The sequence below is a fragment of the Primulina tabacum genome, chromosome 3 (genome assembly GCF_025594145.1).
Source record: "Primulina tabacum isolate GXHZ01 chromosome 3, ASM2559414v2, whole genome shotgun sequence".
In the NCBI taxonomy this organism is placed as follows: Eukaryota; Viridiplantae; Streptophyta; class Magnoliopsida; order Lamiales; family Gesneriaceae; genus Primulina; species Primulina tabacum.
In genome coordinates this window covers 19,664,323-19,683,039 of record NC_134552.1, presented here as the reverse complement: position 1 = coordinate 19,683,039, position 18,717 = coordinate 19,664,323, and the positions used below count along the sequence as shown (strand labels likewise).

The 18,717-nt window shown below is 38.3% G+C and overlaps 2 protein-coding genes across 2 annotated transcripts; both read left to right on the top strand.

Moving 5' to 3' along the window:
- Window positions 1-10,875: 10,875 nt before the first annotated feature.
- On the top strand, window positions 10,876-11,574 carry LOC142538560 (uncharacterized). Its single transcript, XM_075643871.1, has one exon. The coding sequence runs from the start codon at window positions 10,876-10,878 to the stop codon at window positions 11,572-11,574; it is 699 nt and encodes a 232-aa protein (XP_075499986.1).
- A 6-nt stretch (window positions 11,575-11,580) lies between these two features.
- Window positions 11,581-15,008, top strand: LOC142538559 (uncharacterized). The gene is made up of 5 exons (XM_075643870.1): window positions 11,581-12,688; window positions 13,306-13,509; window positions 13,681-14,041; window positions 14,181-14,270; window positions 14,660-15,008. The coding sequence occupies exons 1-5, from the start codon at window positions 11,581-11,583 to the stop codon at window positions 15,006-15,008; spliced, it is 2,112 nt and encodes a 703-aa protein (XP_075499985.1).
- Window positions 15,009-18,717: the final 3,709 nt, after the last annotated feature.

Here is an 18,717-nt window from a genome sequence, read left to right as displayed (position 1 = left end):
AGAAAGAGTTTATTCACCCCCCCCCTCTAAACTCTATATCGATCCCCATCGTAAGCATATCTTTATGGTTTTATATGTTGATGACATTCTGCTCAATATCAATGATATAGTGCTGTTGCATGATACCAAGAGATTTCTAGCTAAGAATTTTGAGATGAAAAATCTTGGTGATGCATCTTTTGTACTGGGTATTCAGATACATCGGGATCGTTCTCGAGGTATTCTTTGATTATCTCAGAAAAGCTATATCGAGAATGTTCTCAAGCGATATGGGATTGATAGGCCCGTAATAATTTGCAATTTTGTTATCGTATCTCTCACTTGTTACCACTTCCAACGTGCTTAATTGACCCATTTTTGTGTGATTTTATTGTAGGAGAAAGTTTTCTGCTCTTGCGAAAAATATGTGCTAAAAAGGGTGATTTTTGTATCACAATTAAAGTTTCCGATATGATCTTAGTGGAAAACATGAAGCAGAAACATTCAGAAGTTATTTTTGGACAAGGCGTTGACACCTTGTGACTACTCTTCGACTGCCTAGTGAGAATTTGTAAAATCCAAGAATTTTAAGTTTTATCACGATAGTATATTTTGGATACCAGGATTTATCTCATTTTAGGATGTGAGATTTGTAAGATTTTACCAAGATTGAGTGAATAATATTATCGTGTATATTATTTGAAATTGAGCAGATAAAAATCCAAAAATTGAGTTGATATTGAGATACCGGGATAAAAGATCAAGCAAGAGATAATAAAATTCCTAGAATTCGAATTAAACAGTGTTTATATTTGCAAATTTCGAAATTGAGGGGGGATAAAAGATTTAAATTTCGAACAATATCACGGATAGATCATGATTTTAGATGAAGATTTGATTCAGAGTTCAAATGCAACTATAACTCTTGATCACGATAGCAGCCAACACCTATAAGTAGGAGGACCCTATAAGCTCAAAAATCACACCTAAATTCTCACACAAATTTCGAAATTCTCCCTCTAGTCTCCTTAGGAATTTTAGAGCAACGCGAAGCCCTGCCGCCGTCCAGCCAATGAAGTAGGAATTTCGAAGAACCCTAGCCTTTTTCACGTTTTTTCAAGAATTTAAGGTAAGTGGGCAAATTTTAAAATTCTTAAATTGTCGGTTATGGGTTTCCTTTCTTTTTCAAAAATTCGGTCGAACACCTTCTACGTTTTTTTTTTAAAATCTTGTTGCGTTTATACGTTGGCACTGTGAGAATTCCCTGAAAATGGGTGGAATTCCAACATATGGCCCTTAACAGTGGGATAGAACTGTTTTATGGCCTCGTCCCCTTAGAGAATCAAAACTTAGGGACTAATATCAGTAAACCATGAAAGGTGAAAAATCGCATTGTTACAATGATATGAATACGATGTTACGATTATGAAAAGTATGTTGTAAATATGTGTTATTTTCGAAAATATTGAAAAAAAATTATGTTGTGTTCGATATCCCCCACTTGCTGAGTATTTCCCAACATACTCACTCCTTACACCCTTCCCCAGATAAATCCAAAGAACAGGTCGAGAAAGAAGAATCTGAACAATTTTGGGGCTGGTGAATAAGTGTTATTTTCGAGATTGGCTAGTGTAGGATTTTCGAATTTTGAGCATCTTTAAATTTTATGTTTGATGTTTCCGCAAATTTATTTTAATTCAATTGTAAAGACATTGATTTTGAGAAATTATGATTAATAAAATGGTTTTCGGTTTATACTATGCTACGAGGCTAGTTGTTTTCAATTGTGTGATTGTTAAACGACGCCGGTGTCAATCCCGAGTTTCGGGGCGTGACAGAATTAAGGAATTTTTATATCAAGGAAGAAATACAAGACAGAGTTTTTTTATGGAAAAATATTATATTCTTAGTGGATATTTTCTACAATCTTTTAATTTTTAGTGATTATGTTTTATTTTAGATTATTGGGCTTTTATGCTTTTGGACCCATTTTTTCTTATGATGGTCTGCACCATATACACGTGAAGAGAGGTGGCAGACTGAAGGAGAACTCACAACCTTCCCACAAAACCTCACACACAGTAGAAGGAAAGAGGCAGGAAAAGAAGCCATCCGCTACACGTGAAAAGCAAGAACTCTAGTATTTGTCTTTTCTTTATTTCTTTTTTATATGGAGATTGTAAGCCGAGGCATGCTTGGCTAATTTTCTAGTCCGATTCAAGGGTTATTTTTACTGTTTAATTTATCACTATGAGGTATTCGTGCTTAGATTTAATATTCTTGCTAGTCCAAGTATTTGTTGATTTGAGATTTAATTATATGAATATTATATATCGATTAATCTGACAATTTAATTCGATATAAGATTTTCTACTGCTATCCATGAATTCAATGATCCGTAATTTTCATGAATGATTGGTACGTGAGTAGCATGGATTAGATGTGTTGTGCTATTATAAATATTAAATCTAAATAAATCAACAGAACTGAATTTATCAATTGCAGCTATATCGGTTGTTAGATTTTAGGATTAACGGTTTTAACAAATCTAAAAGCTATTGTTAATTAATATGGAACGCTATCGTGCCCAGTTGGTTATTGATAAGTTTTGACTGGATGTTGGGTTCTGTCAAGTATTTAAGGAAAACACAAGAATTTTAGCGGCTATCCCTAAAATTCTAATGTTAATTGTTTGGAACAACTTGCATAAATTATTTGTTAGCCGATGAACAGTGATATAATTAAATAGTAGAACCCACTTGAATCAGATTATTCTCATATTAAATTCTTCATTTTATTCTAGTTGATTAATTATCATTTAAATTTATTTTTTCCTTTTTAGAAAAATTTAATTTAGTATTTTATTAAATTAATATCCCAAAATCGCCCATTTATTTGCATTTTATACGAAAGAAATCATCCTCCGTCCCCTTTGGATTCGGCCATGCTCATCATTACACTATATTTATTCATAGAGTAGGAATTTAAGGGTGGCTCAACAATTGCACATCAAAATTTACATTTCTTTTATCTAACCCTATTTGTTCTCACCCCCATTCACATCTTCTCACAACCGCAACACCATCTCCTCACCACAACCTCTCGCAGCACCGCGCCAACCTCACCTCGTCACGCACAACCACCAGCACCTTTCCACCACAGTACATGGAACACCTACCACATCTCTTGCACCTTCTGTTCGGCGCATCAGCCCACTTCACAGTAGCCCAAATACCATTCTTCCACCTCTGTTCTTCACACCAGTCCAACGGACCACCTCACCTCGTCACACACAACTATCCCAGCGCAGACAATGCCCTCTCGCACTACCAACCTCGTCACTCGCGCCTCCTGCATCTCTCACACACGCTTCGCCACAGAATCCGCACAGCCGCCGCGCCACTCTAGGTGATATCTCTCCTGCCCCTCTGATATTTCGAATATCGGTGTTTATACTTTGTCTTATTGAATTATTTGTTTCATTATCAATTGGATATCACTGTATTCTCCTATTATTAGCTGTAATTGTGTTTGTGATCCGTGGCTGTTGATTGTTTTGGGATAATCGTGTGGAGTAGTATAATTTGTTGATACCATGCGTCGGGGTTCTCATGCATCACATAAAAAAGTCGGCAACCCAAGTTCTTTGTCAGGGTCGGCTCACGATCCTACCAACACACATTCACCGGGGCATAAAAGAGCTAAAATGGGAAAGGGTATGGATGTCTTACCACCTGCCGATTTGTATTTGCATGGACATTTAACCTTCACTAGGAAAACTAAAAAGGATAGGTATACGGCACTGTGCCAAAAACAAATCATCCATTGCAAATATATTCATCACCTGACCTTGGAAGTTCTAAATATTAGAACAAAGGTGTTTGAGTTGATTAACAATATTTGCTGGGTGCCTTACTTTTCAATGGCTTGCCCTGCCTATATTGAACTTGTGCGTGAGTTTTATGCAGCTTTTGAATTCATAAAACCTAACAACTTCACACTCTCCAACCCAGGAGTATTCCAATTTAGGTTGATGGGTAACACATTCAAATTCTCGATCATTGAACTCAATCTTGCTTTTGGTTTTATCACCGATGACTTTGCAAACACTGATGAGTATTTGAATAGTGCATGTGATTTTCATGATAAATTTAATCCCATTACCTTCTATCGAGCTTGTTCCACACAAAACGACTACGACCCAAGTAAATCCATAGATTATCATCTACATAATTAGCATGGAAATATATTCATAGGTTCTTTGCTATCACTTTTTTTGGGTCCTAAGTATTCTACGGGTGTGTTGATGAAGCTGAATTTTTCTTTCTGTGGTGTATGCAAAATCTAATTAAGGTCAATCTTGGCTATTGGTTTGTTTCCCAATTCACTGGTGTGGTAGCTCATAAGCGTCATTTTATTTTTTGATCAATGCGCTTGCTATTAACCTGAATTTGATTGATCTCAATAATAATGATATTCATGTCGTTTGTTCTATGGATCCTTTAGATTTGCGTTGTTTAGAATGTATAGGACTAATAGAACAAATCCATGAACTTTTTTTATTTTTTTCCACCAGGTCCAGCAATGGCACGTTCCAGCCATACCCATTATGACTCAGACGACTCGCCTGAGCCTTTGGAATCATGCGAGCCTCCACCCACTTTGTCCACACCGCCTCGCTGTCGTTTTGACGTGGAACTTGATGAGATCACACAACGATATAACCGCATGGAACAACAGTTGGCATTTTACAAGCACATGGGATTCGATCTACCATTTCCCCCGCCACAGCAATAGAAAGCATTATTCTACGATGCCCAACAATTTTCAGGGTAGTTCTCTATTTCCCTACGTTTTTACTGTTTGCGTTGTGCATCTATGTTCTTGTGTCATTGAGGACATTGCCACATATATGTGTTGGAAGGGGTATATAGCTTTATTTCTAATTTCAATTTCTATTTTTTCCATTTTTATGCATGTTTATTGAGAAAAAAATTATGAAAAGTGAAAAAAATAATGAAAAAAGGGAGAGAGAGAGTATGGCAGAGTGAAGTTAGAGAGTATGGCAGAGTGAATTTGTTTGATCCATAAAGAATCTAGTGTTTATTTGTTAACTCTCTCATTTGAATCTTGAATGCCTCTGATGCAAGTCTATGAAAAAACTGATGTTTTCTATGTGTGCAACTAATTTTGAACTCTTAGTGCTACATTTATGGACAGTTTCTTTTGATGATATGTTGAAATGACAAGTGTATGGGGTCTAAAACACAAACCATTTTCTTTGGTGAGTTCTGAGCCTATGAGCAAACATTATATCATGTTCCATTTTATTTGATTGTGTGTTGGTGATGCATTGTTGATTTTTCTAGAACTTGCATTGTTATAAATGTCTTTGTTGACACCTTGTGATAGATCAGGTGCACAAACAAAAGTAAAGGACATTAGGTTCAAATTGTTTTCTTTCACATAATCAGTGTCGTTCTTTTGAGCCCACCCTGATTCATTTACTCCTAGAAGTTCGACTCTGAGCCTATTCGTTAAAAAATAACCACATTACTAGTAATGATAAACCCATTTTGTTGGTTATTCCTCTATTTGAACCTTGAATTGGAGAATCATACAAACCTTTCGCATTTAGCATCGCTTTGAGCCAACAAAGTGCAAACTGTTGAGATCGAGTGATTAATGCTTGAAGTCGTTGTCTCAAAAACTTCTTATGGAAAAAAAGAAAAAGAAAAAGAAAAAATGTAAAAGGAAGAGAAGAAAAAAAGGGGGGAGTGAGAAGGAAAATAATAGAAACGAAGAAGAAAAAAATGCTATTGGATGATATAATGAGATTGGATATGTTATTGTTAGCTGGATGCAATTGTTTTTGTGGAAAGAGTGTATGTGTTTTTCAGTTCCATAAACTGCTGTTACTTCTTTCCTACCTGATCTCTAGCCACATTACAACCCATTTATAGCCCTTGTTTTTGCGTTTCAATCCATTCATTTGGTGGAGGATTCAATATATTTGAAAGGTTATGGTAAAATTTTTCAGTGTTTTGACATAAGAGCTCCTTGATACATACCTAGACACTTGCGAGTTAAATAAGAGAATCCTGTGAGGAATGTTTGGACCCTATGCATTTTTTTGCTACACATTCAGATGGAAGCAATTGTTCATGATGTTAGTATGTTAGATGCTTAACAATTAAATTGCTTTGGAGCACGAAAAAGATATTTTATGGACAAGTAAATGAAGCAGAAAGAGGATAAAGAGTTGAGATAATGAATTGAACTCTTTTATGCTGGAGGACAAGTTTTTTTTAGGCATGGGGGATTTGATAGGCTCGTAATAGTTTACATTTTTGTTGTCGAATCTCCCATTGTTACAACTTCCAACGTGCTTAATTGACATATTTTTGTGTTATTTTATTGTAGAAGGAAGTTTTCTGCTTTTGTGATAAATTTGGGCTAAAAAAAGTGATTTTATATCACAATTAAAGTTGCCGATATGATCTTAGGAAAAGACTTGAAGAATAAAAATTCAAAAGTGGTTTTTGGACAAGGCGTGATCACGCCTTGTGACTACTCTTCAGCTGCCTAGTGAGAATTAAAAAATTTTATATCAAGGAAGAAATACAAGATAGAGTTTTTATTGGAAAAAACTATACATTCTTAGTGGATATTTTCTACAATCTTTTAATTTTTAGTGATTATGTTTTATTTTAGATTATTGGGCTTTTATGCTTTTGGACCCATTTTTTCTTTTGATGGCCTGCACCATATACACATGAAGAGAGGCAGCATCCTGAAGGAGAACTCACAACCTTCCCACAAAACCTCATGCACAGTAGAAGGAAAGAGGCAGGAAAAGAAGCCCTCCGCTACACGTGAAAAACAAGAACTCTAGTATTTTTCTTTTCTTTATTTATTATTTATATGGAGATTGTAAGCCGAGGCATGCTTGGCTAATTTTGTAGTCCGATTCAAGGGTTATTGTTACTGTCTAATTTATCACTGTGAGGTATTCGTGCTTATATTTAATATTTTTGTTAGTCCAAGTATTTGTTGATTTGGGATTTAATTCTACGAATATTGTATATCGATTAATCTGAAAATTTAATTCGATATAGGATTTTCTACTGCTATCCATGAATTCAGTGATCCGTAATTGTCATGAATGATTGGTAAGTGAATAGCATAGATTAGATGTGTTGTGTTATCATAATATATTTAATTTAAATAAATAAACAGAACTGAATTTATTAATTACAGCTATCTTGGTTGTTAGATTTCAGAATTAACTATTTTCACAAATCTAAAAGCTATCGTTAATTATTATGGAATGCTATTGTGCCCAGTTGGTTATTAATAAGTTTTGACTAGATGTTGGGTTCGGTCAATTAATTTAGAAAAACACAAAAATTTTAGCGCTTATCCATATAATTCTAAGGCTAATTGTTTGGAAAAACTTGCATAAATTATTTGTTAGTCGATGAACAATGATATAATCAAATTGTAGAACCCGTAATTTAGACTACGTATGAGCCATGCATAATTTTAGTATTTAAATTAAAATGATTTTTATTGCATGAGTGTTTAAATTCTTTTCTTTAAATTTATTTATTTCATGCAGTAGTTTATTTGCTACCTTTACAGTTAAATAAATGAGGCCGGACTGGAGTTGGAGTAAAGAGATAAATTTTAATATTTAGAAAATATTCCTAGAATTTAATTAAGTTAAATAATAAGTTAATTTAATGTAAAAGAAGGTTTAAGGAATTATCTACATAAGTTGATTTTATTGTAGCAGAAAGTTTTCTGCTCTTGCGAAAAATATGTGCTAAAAAGGGTGATTTTTGTATCACAATTAAAGTTTCCGATAAGATCTTAGTGGAAAACATGAAGCAGAAACATTCAGAAGTTATTTTTGGACAAGGCATTGACACCTTGTGACTACTCTTCGACTGCCTAGTGAGAATTTGTAAAATCCAAGAATTTTAAGTTTTATCATTTAAGTTTTATCACGATAGTATATTTTGGATACCAGGATTTATCTCATTTTAGGATGTGAGATTTGTAAGATTTTACCAAGATTGAGTGAATAATATTATCGTGTATATTATTTGAAATTGAGCAGATAAAAATCCAAAAATTGAGTTGATATTGAGATACCGGGATAAAAGATCAAGCAAGAGATAATAAAATTCCTAGAATTCGAATTAAACAGTGTTTATATTTACAAATTTCGAAATTGAGGGGGGATAAAAGATTTAAATTTCGAACAATATCACGGATAGATCATGATTTTAGATGAAGATTTGATTCAGAGTTCAAATGCAACTATAACTCTTGATCACGATAGCAGCCAACCCCTATAAGTAGAAGGACCCTATAAGCTCAAAAATCACACCTAAATTCTCACACAAATTTCGAAATTCTCCCTCTAGTCTCCTTAGGAATTTTCGAGCACAGCGAAGCCCTGCCGCCGTCCGGCCAATGAAGTAGGAATTTCGAAGAACCCTAGCCTTTTTCACGTTTTTTCAAGAATTTAAGGTAAGTGGGCAAATTTTAAAATTCTTAAATTGTCGGTTATGGGTTTCCTTTCTTTTTCAAAAATTCGGTCGAACACCGTCTACGTTGTTTTTTTTAAAATCTTGTTGCGTTTATACGTTGGCACTGTGAGAATTCCCTGAAAATGGGTGGAATTCCAACATATGGCCCTTAACAATGGGATAGAACTGTTTTATGGCCTCTCCCCCTTAGAGGATCAAAACTTAGGGACTGATATCAGTAAACAATGAAAGGTGAAAAATCGCAGTGTTACAATGATATGAATACGATGTTACGATTATGAAAAGTATGTTGTAAATATGTTTTATTTTCGAAAATATTGAAAAAAATTTTATGTTGTGTTCGATATCCCCCACTTGCTGAGTATTTCCCAAAATACTCACCACTTACACCCTTCCCCAGATAAATCCGAAGAACAGGTCGAGGAAGAAGAATCTGAACAATTTTGGGGCTGGTGAATAAGTGTTATTTTCGAGATTGGCTAGTGTAGGATTTTTGAATTTTGAGCATCTTTAAATTTTATGTTAGACGTTTCCGCAAATTTATTTTAATTCAATTGTAAAGACATTGGTTTTGAGAAATTATGATTAATAAACTGGTTTTCGGTTTATACTATGCTACGAGGCTGGTTGTTTTCAATTGTGTGATTGTTAAACGACGCCGGTGTCAATCCCGAGTTTCGGGGCGTGACATTTTAGTGGTATCAGAGCCGCCATGTTCATAATTCGAGTGGTAAAAATCGATAAAAAAAAAAGGAAGGAAAATTTTCGGGAAATTCCGGCGAACGGCGTCTACGCGCGCCGCCGCGTTTCCTCTGATTCCGGCCACTTCCGGTAATTTTTCTTCGATCGGCGACCAGTTCTAGAACTGCCTCGATGAGACGAACAAAAGTCCTCAAACAATTTCAGGTTTCGTATTCGGGTGCAACCGGAATTTCGGATCTACGATGGGGCGTCCGAAACCCTAACGCCGAATCTTATTTCGTCCAATTACCCTAACAATCCTACTCCGATTTTCAATTCCTTTTACCCAAACATTATAATACCCATGGGTAACTTTTCCCAACAATCAATTTTGAGATCGGATCAACCAATAGAAAACGCCCAATTTCAAGTGAGTCCACCGAGTTTGAGCGAGTTCCGGCCAAATTAGGTAGTTTTTCGACCGGTTCTTTCCGTGCCACCACCGGTCCCGTGATCCTGACCCCTTCGCCGACACACGCCTTTGCTCCGACCATACTCCGGCGAGTCAACCTGGCGAGTCAACTCGGCTGATTCAACGAGTCAACCCGCCAGCATACACCCTCTCGACACGTGTCTATCTCAAAACTTTCCATTTCTGGAAATTTTCGAAAATTTTTAATTTTCAGTATCTTACTCTATCCTGATATTTTATTCTTTCATATTGATGATATTCTGAGAATTTTCCTTTTTATTATTTTCTTTCAGGAAATGTCTCCCCGATTCCGCACTCGGGCCCAAGCTGCCATCCACATGAAGCAGCTTGCCATTGATAATCAGTCGCGCCTGATAAAGCGCCTTAGAGCCAGACTAGGTGAGAGAAGACGGGAGAATGCGACCTTAGCCACAGAGAAAGAGGAAATTCGGACCCAACTTAACAATGCAATCTATCAGGGAGAGTTGGTAAGAGGAGATAACATGGATTTGAGGGATGGCATAGAGCACGGCTTGTATCGAGAGAAAAAGATGCAAGAAGATATCGACCGATACCGTACAGAATTGGAGGAAGAAAAACAGCATAGTGCCAGGAACAAGAAGCGACTAGAGAATTTAAGTGAGGCTATAAGCAGCACTGCAAGGGTGAACCAGCATCTGGCTTATCAGGGTGAAGCGCTGAAGAACAAGATCAAGCAGAATAAGAGGGATTACGAACTGCGCCACCAGCTTACCATTGATATGTTGGACGAGGCAGAGGCAGACGTTTAGGAGTGGAAGACACAAGTGGCCCAGCTTAATACAGAGAAGGCCCAGCTCACTCATATGGTAGAGCTACTTCAGGAAGGAGAGCCGGAGAAGGAGCCGGAAGAAGAAGAGCCCATAGAGATTGAGGAGCCGATAGCAGCCATTGGGGATGGAGAGATAGAGGATTAGACTAAGATATCTTAGTGAATTTGTTCTAGGAGTTTTATTTTACTTTTTCCGTTGTTGCTATTTTATTCAGTACGACTTTTGTTTCCTTTAGATTGGTCATGTTCTTTCTTTTAGAAATCAATAAAAATTTGTTTTATTTGGTTCATTGATTTCAATTTATTTCAGCACAATCTATTGTATGAACTCTACTTGTACAACAAATTCTTAAAACTTGCAATTGTAGGGAATGGCCGGTAGACCCCCAAGACAAAACCGCAACCCGCGTTACGCTAATGCCAACCGTGAAGGCGGACAGGAGAACGAGCAAGGGAATGGACCCCCGCCTGCAGTCAACTTAAGCCAAGCTGATCTTATGGCCATAGCCACCATTGTGGCGACAACACTGCAAGGATTGGTAAACCAGAACGCCAATCAGCCACCACCACCTCCACCACCTAATGGAATTAGGTTCCACTATGAATCGCTTCGCAAGAACAGGTGTCCAACCTTCAGTGGAGCTGCAGATCCTGAAGTTAGCCAGAGTTGGCTGAAAAGTGTAGAGACGCAGCTGCGACTATTGGAAGTTCCCGATGCACTGAAAGTGGACGTGACTGTGCCGTTCATGGAAGATAAAGCAGGAAAATGGTGGGAAGCAATCTCGCCAGCCATGACAGCTGCAGGACCAATGACTTGGCAGCGATTTCGAGAAGCCTTTCTGAAACAGTATTATCCAGCCGAGGTCAGACTGCAGAAACTGAGTGAGTTTGAAAACTTCACTCAAACTCCGGATATGTCGGTTGTGGAATACACCTCCCAGTTTAATGCCCTTGGATTTTATGCTCCAGCAATCATGGCGGACGAAGTTTTGAAATTGCACCGTTTTAAAAAGGGATTGAACAGCAGGATCCAATCAGCCCTAGCAGTCTACCAACCCGCGAATTTTTAAGATCTAATGGGTGCAGCTATCCGAGCCGAAACTGACATCCAGCGCAGAGAGAAGGAATTTAAGAACAAAAGGCCCATGAATAGTCAGTCCTCACGTAGCAATCAGACTTTCAAGAAGCCTAACCAGTCCGGTGGACCATCTAAAGGGCCTTCACCTACCTCAAGCTACCAGGATATTAAGCCTTGCCCAACTTGTCACTTACGACACCTGGGAGAATGCCGAAGAAACAGTGGTGTATGCTTCAGATGTGGGAAAGCGGGACACCGAATTGCCGAATGCCCTAATGCCGCCAACCAAGCCGCCGGGCCCAATAAGGGAACTGGGCCAAATTCAGGAGCTAACCCCAACAAGCCAAAGGAAAGCAAGCCTAACGCCAGGGTCTTTGCTATGAATCAAGAAGAGGCCGACGACGCCAATGAAGTCATGTCAGGTACCATCCTAATTCAAAAAGTGTCTGCGTATGCGTTATTTGATTGTGGTGCTACGCATTCTTTTGTATCTAAGAGATTGGCTAAGAAACTAGGACTTAAGCCTGAATTATTAGCCGAACCTTTTCGAATAGCCACACCTACAAATAATGCCATCAAAAATCACGAGATTCATAGGGACTGTTTAATCAGTATCGGTAATCAGACTTTCAGTGCAGACTTGATACAATTAGTTATGGCCGACTTCGACATCATTCTAGGAATGGATTGGTTAGCCAGAAACAATGCAATAGTGGACTGTAAAAGGAAAAGAGTTAAGCTACGAACCCCAAATCAGGAAGAGATCGTGTATCATGGTAAATCCAAGGAACGGAAATCACTTCTTTCTGGTTCCCAAGCATGGAAGGCCATGAAATCCGGAGAAGATATCTACCTGGCCATGATCAGCGAAGTACAAGGAGAAGTCGAACTGAAGATAGAAGACATCCCAGTAGTATGCGAATTCCCGGATGTTTTTCCAGAAGAACTCCCAGGGATAGTCCTGGACCGCGAAGTTGAGTTCGAAATTAATCTGGTCCCTGGTGCAGCACCAATTTCGAAAGCGCCTTACAGGATGGCGCCAGATGAACTCAAGGAGTTAAAGGAACAACTTCAAGAATTGCTGGACAAAAAGCAAGTGCGACCCAGTGTGTCACCATGGGGAGCAGCAGTACTCTTCGTAAAGAAGAAAGATGGGAGTATGAGATTGTGCATCGACTATAGAGAACTGAACAAGTTCACCATCAAGAACAAGTACCCCCTCCCGAGGATTGACGACCTATTTGATCAACTTAAGGGAGCCGCATTATTTCTAAACTGGATCTAAGGATAGGATACCACCAACTGAAGGTCAGGGCGGAAGATATCCCCAAAACAACCTTTCGGACAAGATATGGGCATTATGAGTTCACAGTGATGCCGTTTGGGTTGACCAACGCGCCTGCAGCCTTCATGGACCTAATGAACAGAGTCTTCAAGCCATTCCTGGATCAGTTCATAGTGATATTTATTGACGACATCCTCGTCTATTCTTCTAACGAACATGATCACGAAGAGCATCTCCGCACTGCACTTCAGACTTTGAGAGAAAAGGAACTCTATGCTAAGTTTAAGAAATGTGAGTTCTGGTTAAAGAGTGTATCTTTTTTAGGACACGTAATCTCTGAAGCAGGAGTATCAGTGGATCCCAAGAAAGTCGAGGCAATTACAGAGTGGCCAAAACCTAAGAACGCCACAGACATCAGGAGCTTTCTTGGACTGGCAGGGTATTACAGAAAGTTTGTCGAAGGTTTTTCCTCAATCGCCATACCACTGACTAAACTCACTCAGAAGAATTCCAAGTTCGTCTCGGACGAAGGCTGCGAGAAAAGTTTTCAGACATTAAAAGAAAAGCTCGCATCCACGCCAGTACTAATCTTACCCACTGAATATAAGGAATTTACCATCTACAGCGACGCATCTAAGGAAGGTTTGGGATGCATACTCATGCAAGAGGGAAGAGTAATAGCCTACGCATCAAGGCAGTTGAAACCGCACGAGCAGAACTACCCTACGCATGATCTGGAGCTAGCAGCAGTTGTCTTTGCCTTAAAAATTTGGAGGCACTATCTCTACAATGCCAAGTGTGAAATTTTCACAGATCACCAGAGTCTCAAGTACCTGTTCACCCAAAAAGAACTGAACATGAGGCAAAGGCGGTGGATCGAACTGCTGAAGGATTACGACCTGACTATCAGTTACCATCCGGGTAAAGCGAACAAGGTGGCCGATTCTTTGAGTCGGAAAAATGAGAGCAAGATTACTCTGGCCTCACTCTCCGCGAGACCATGTCTGCAAGAGACCGTCGAATTAAACCAGGATCGAGACCCTGAGCTAAAGAAACTTAAGGGACAATTCGAAAGCGGGAAGTCTCAAGATCTACAAATTGATGACAAAGGAGTCCTGTGGATGAAAGGACGACTGTGTGTACCAGACAGCGATAACCTTCGCCAAGAAATACTGTCAGAAGCACACAAGTCCAAATTTTCAGTCCATCCAGGGAGTACAAAAATGTACAGGGACCTTAAGATGAATTTTTGGTGGAATGGAATGAAAAGAGACGTGGCAAAATTTGTCTCTAAATGCCAAGTGTGTCAACAGGTCAAAGCAGAGCACCAACGACCTGGAGGATTATTGCAACCTTTGGAAATACCCGAATGTAAATGGGAGCATATCTCCATGGACTTTGTGGTAGGGTTACCAAAGTCAAGGCAACGTCAAGACGGAATATGGGTAATTGTAGATAGACTTACAAAATCTGCACACTTCCTACCCGTCCGTATGAACTACAATCTAGACAAGTTGGCGACACTATATATGGACAATATTGTACGAATTCATGGAATACCAGTGAGCATCCTGTCTGACAGAGACCCAAGATTCGTCTCACGTTTTTGGAAGAGCTTTCAGGGGGCCATGGGAACTAAAGTGACTCTTAGTACGGCCTATCACCCACAAACCGATGGCCAAACCGAGAGAATAATTCAAACCCTGGAAGACATGTTGCGAGCCTGCACCCTAGAATTCAGTAGCAATTGGAGCAATCATCTACCATTGATCGAGTTTGCTTATAATAACAGCTATCACAGCAGTGTTGGGATGTCTCCATACGAAGCCCTGTATGGGAGGAAATGCCGATCACCCTTATATTGGGATGAAGTGGGAGAAAAATCAATAGTAGGACCCGAGCTCGTACAGATAACAATAGACAAGATTACCGTAGTTCGAGAAAAACTCAAGGCAACCCAAGATCGACAAAAGAGTTGGGCAGATCTGAAGAGAAGGCCAGTGGAATTCAACGTTGGCGAGAAGGCCTACGTAAAAGTGTCGCCTATGAAAGGAGTTGTCCGATTTAGTAAAGCTGGGAAGCTAAACCCCCGTTATGTAGGACCCTTTGAGATTTTGGAAAAGGTGGGCACACTAGCATAGAGATTGGCCCTGCCACCAAGCATGTCTAGAATTCACAACGTTTTCCACGTGTCCCAACTACGGAAATACATCTTGGACCCAAGCCACGTGTTGGAAGCAGAACCGCTCATGATCGAAAGTAACTTGGGAGAAGAGCTGAAGTACGAAGAAGTTCCCATTAGAATCGTGGAAACCAAGGACCAAATACTAAGATGACGAATCATTCCCTACGTCAAGGTACAATGGTCTAACCACACCAAAAGAGAAACCACGTGGGAGCTAGAAGAAAGGATGAGAAACCAATACCCGTACCTCTTCATAGACCAAGCCAATCCAAGTTTCGAGGACGAAACTTCCCATAAGGAGGAAGGGATGTAAATTCCAAGAATTTTAAGTTTTATCATTTAATTTTTATCACGATAGTATATTTTGGATACCAGGATTTATCTCATTTTAGGATGTGAGATTTGTAAGATTTTACCAAGATTGAGTGAATAATATTATCGTGTATATTATTTGAAATTGAGCAGACAAAAATCAAAGAATTGAGTTGATATTGAGATACCGGGATAAAAGATCAAGCAAGAGATAATAAAATCCCTAGAATTCGAATTAAACAGTGTTTATATTTGCAAATTTCAAAATTGAGGGGGATAAAAGATTTAAATTTCGAACAATATCACGGATAGATCATGATTTTAGATGAAGATTTGATTCAGAGTTCAAATGCAACTATAACTCTTGATCACGATAGCAGCCAACCCCTATAAGTAGAAGGACCCTATAAGCTCAAAAATCACACCTAAATTCTCACACAAATTTCGAAATTCTCCCTCTAGTCTCCTTAGGAATTTTCGAGCACAGCGAAGCCCTGCCGCCGTCCGGCCAATGAAGTAGGAATTTCGAAGAACCCTAGCCTTTTTCACGTTTTTTCAAGAATTTAAGGTAAGTGGGCAAATTTTAAAATTCTTAAATTGTCGGTTATGGGTTTCCTTTTTTTTTCAAAAATTCGGTCGAACACCGTCTACGTTGTTTTTTTTAAAATCTTGTTGCGTTTATACTTTGGCACTGAGAGAATTCCCTGAAAATGGGTGGAATTCCAACATATGGCCCTTAACAGTGGGATAGAACTGTTTTATGGCCTCGCCCCCTTAGAGGATCAAAACTTAGGGACTGATATCAGTAAACCATGAAAGGTGAAAAATCGCAGTGTTACAATGATATGAATACGATGTTACGATTATGAAAAGTATGTTGTAAATATGTGTTATTTTCGAAAATATTGAAAAAAATTTTATGTTGTGTTCGATATCCCCCACTTGCTGAGTATTTCCCAACATACTCACTCCTTACACCCTTCCCCAGATAAATCCGAAGAACAAGTCGAGAAAGAAGAATCTGAACAATTTTGGGGCTGGTGAATAAGTGTTATTTTCGAGATTGGCTAGTGTAGGATTTTCGAATTTTGAGCATCTTTAAATTTTATGTTAGACGTTTCCGCAAATTTATTTTAATTCAATTGTAAAGACATTGGTTTTGATAAATTATGATTAATAAACTGGTTTTCGGTTTATACTATGCTACGAGGCTAGTTGTTTTCAATTGTGTGATTGTTAAACGACGCCGGTGTCAATCCCGAGTTTCGGGGAGTGACAGAATTAAGGAATTTTTATATCAAGGAAGAAATACAAGATAGAGTTTTTTTATGGAAAAAATTTATATTCTTAGTGGATATTTTCTACAATCTTTTAATTTTTAGTGATTATGTTTTATTTTAGATTATTGGGCTTTTATGCTTTTGGACCCATTTTTTCTTATGATGGTCTGCACCATATACACGTGAAGAGAGGCGGCAGACTGAAGGAGAACTCACAACCTTCCCACAAAACCTCACACACAGTAGAAGGAAAGAGGCAGGAAAAGAAGCCATCCGCTACACGTGAAAAGCAAGAACTCTAGTATTTGTCTTTTCTTTATTTCTTTTTTTATATGGAGATTGTAAGCCGAGGCATGCTTGGCTAATTTTCTAGTTCGATTCAAGGGTTATTTTTACTGTTTAATTTATCACTATGAGGTATTCGTGCTTAGATTTAATATTCTTGCTAGTCCAAGTATTTGTTGATTTGAGATTTAATTATATGAATATTGTATATCGATTAATCTGACAATTTAATTCGATATAAGATTTTCTACTGCTATCCATGAATTCAATGATCCGTAATTTTCAAGAATGATTGGTACGTGAGTAGCATGGATTAGATGTGTTGTGCTATTATAAATATTAAATCTAAATAAATCAACAGAACTGAATTTATCAATTGCAGCTATCTCGGTTGTTAGATTTTAGGATTAACGGTTTTAACAAATCTAAAAGCTATTGTTAATTAATATGGAACGCTATCGTGCCCAGTTGGTTATTGATAAGTTTTGACTGGATGTTGGGTTCTGTCAAGTATTTAAGGAAAACACAAGAATTTTAGCGGCTATCCCTAAAATTCTAATGTTAATTGTTTGGAACAGCTTGCATAAATTATTTGTTAGCCGATGAACAGTGATATAATTAAATAGTAGAACCCACTTGAATCAGATTATTCTCATATTAAATTCTTCATTTTATTCTAGTTGATTAATTATCATTTAAATTTATTTTTTTCCTTTTTAGAAAAATTTAATTTAGTATTTTATTAAATTAATATCTCAAAATCGCCCATTTATTTGCATTTTATTCGAAAGAAATCATCCTCCGTCCCCTTTGGATTCGGCCATGCTCATCATTACACTATATTTATTCATAGAGTAGGAATTTAAGGGTGGCTCAACAATTGCACATCAAAATTTACATTTCTTTTATCTAACCTTATTTGTTCTCACCCCCATTCACATCTTCTCACAACCGCAACACCATCTCCTCACCACAACCTCTCGCAGCACCGCGCCAACCTCACCTCGTCACGCACAACCACCAGCACCTTTCCACCACAGTACACGGAACACCTACCACATCTCTTGCACCTTCTGTTCGGCGCATCAGCCCACTTCACAGTAGCCCAAATACCATTCGTCCACCACTGTTCTTCACACCAGTCCAACGCACCACCTCACCTCGTCACACACAACTATCCCAGCGCAGACAATGCCCTCTCGCACTACCAACCTCGTCACTCGCGCCTCCTGCATCTCTCACACACGCTTCGCCACAGAATCCGCACAGCCGCCGCGCCACTCTAGGTGATATCTCTCCTGCCCCTCTGATATTTCGAATATCGGTGTTTATACTTTGTCTTATTGAATTATTTGTTTCATTATCAATTGGATATCACTGTATTCTCCTATTATTAGCTGTAATTGTGTTTGTGATCCGTGGTTGTTGATTGTTTTGGGATAATCGTGTGGAGTAGTATAATTTGTTGATACCATGCGTCGGGGTTCTAATGCATCACATAAAAAAGTCGGCAACCCAAGTTCTTTGTCAGGGTCGGCTCACGATCCTACCAACACACATTCACCGGGGCATAAAAGAGCTAAAATGGGAAAGGGTATGGATGTCTTACCACCTGCCGATTTGTATTTGCATGGACATTTAACCTTCACTAGGAAAACTAAAAAGGATAGGTATACGGCACTGTGCCAAAAACAAATCATCCATTGCAAATATATTCATCACCTGACCTTGGAAGTTCTAAATATTAGAACAAAGGTGTTTGAGTTGATTAACAATATTTGCTGGGTG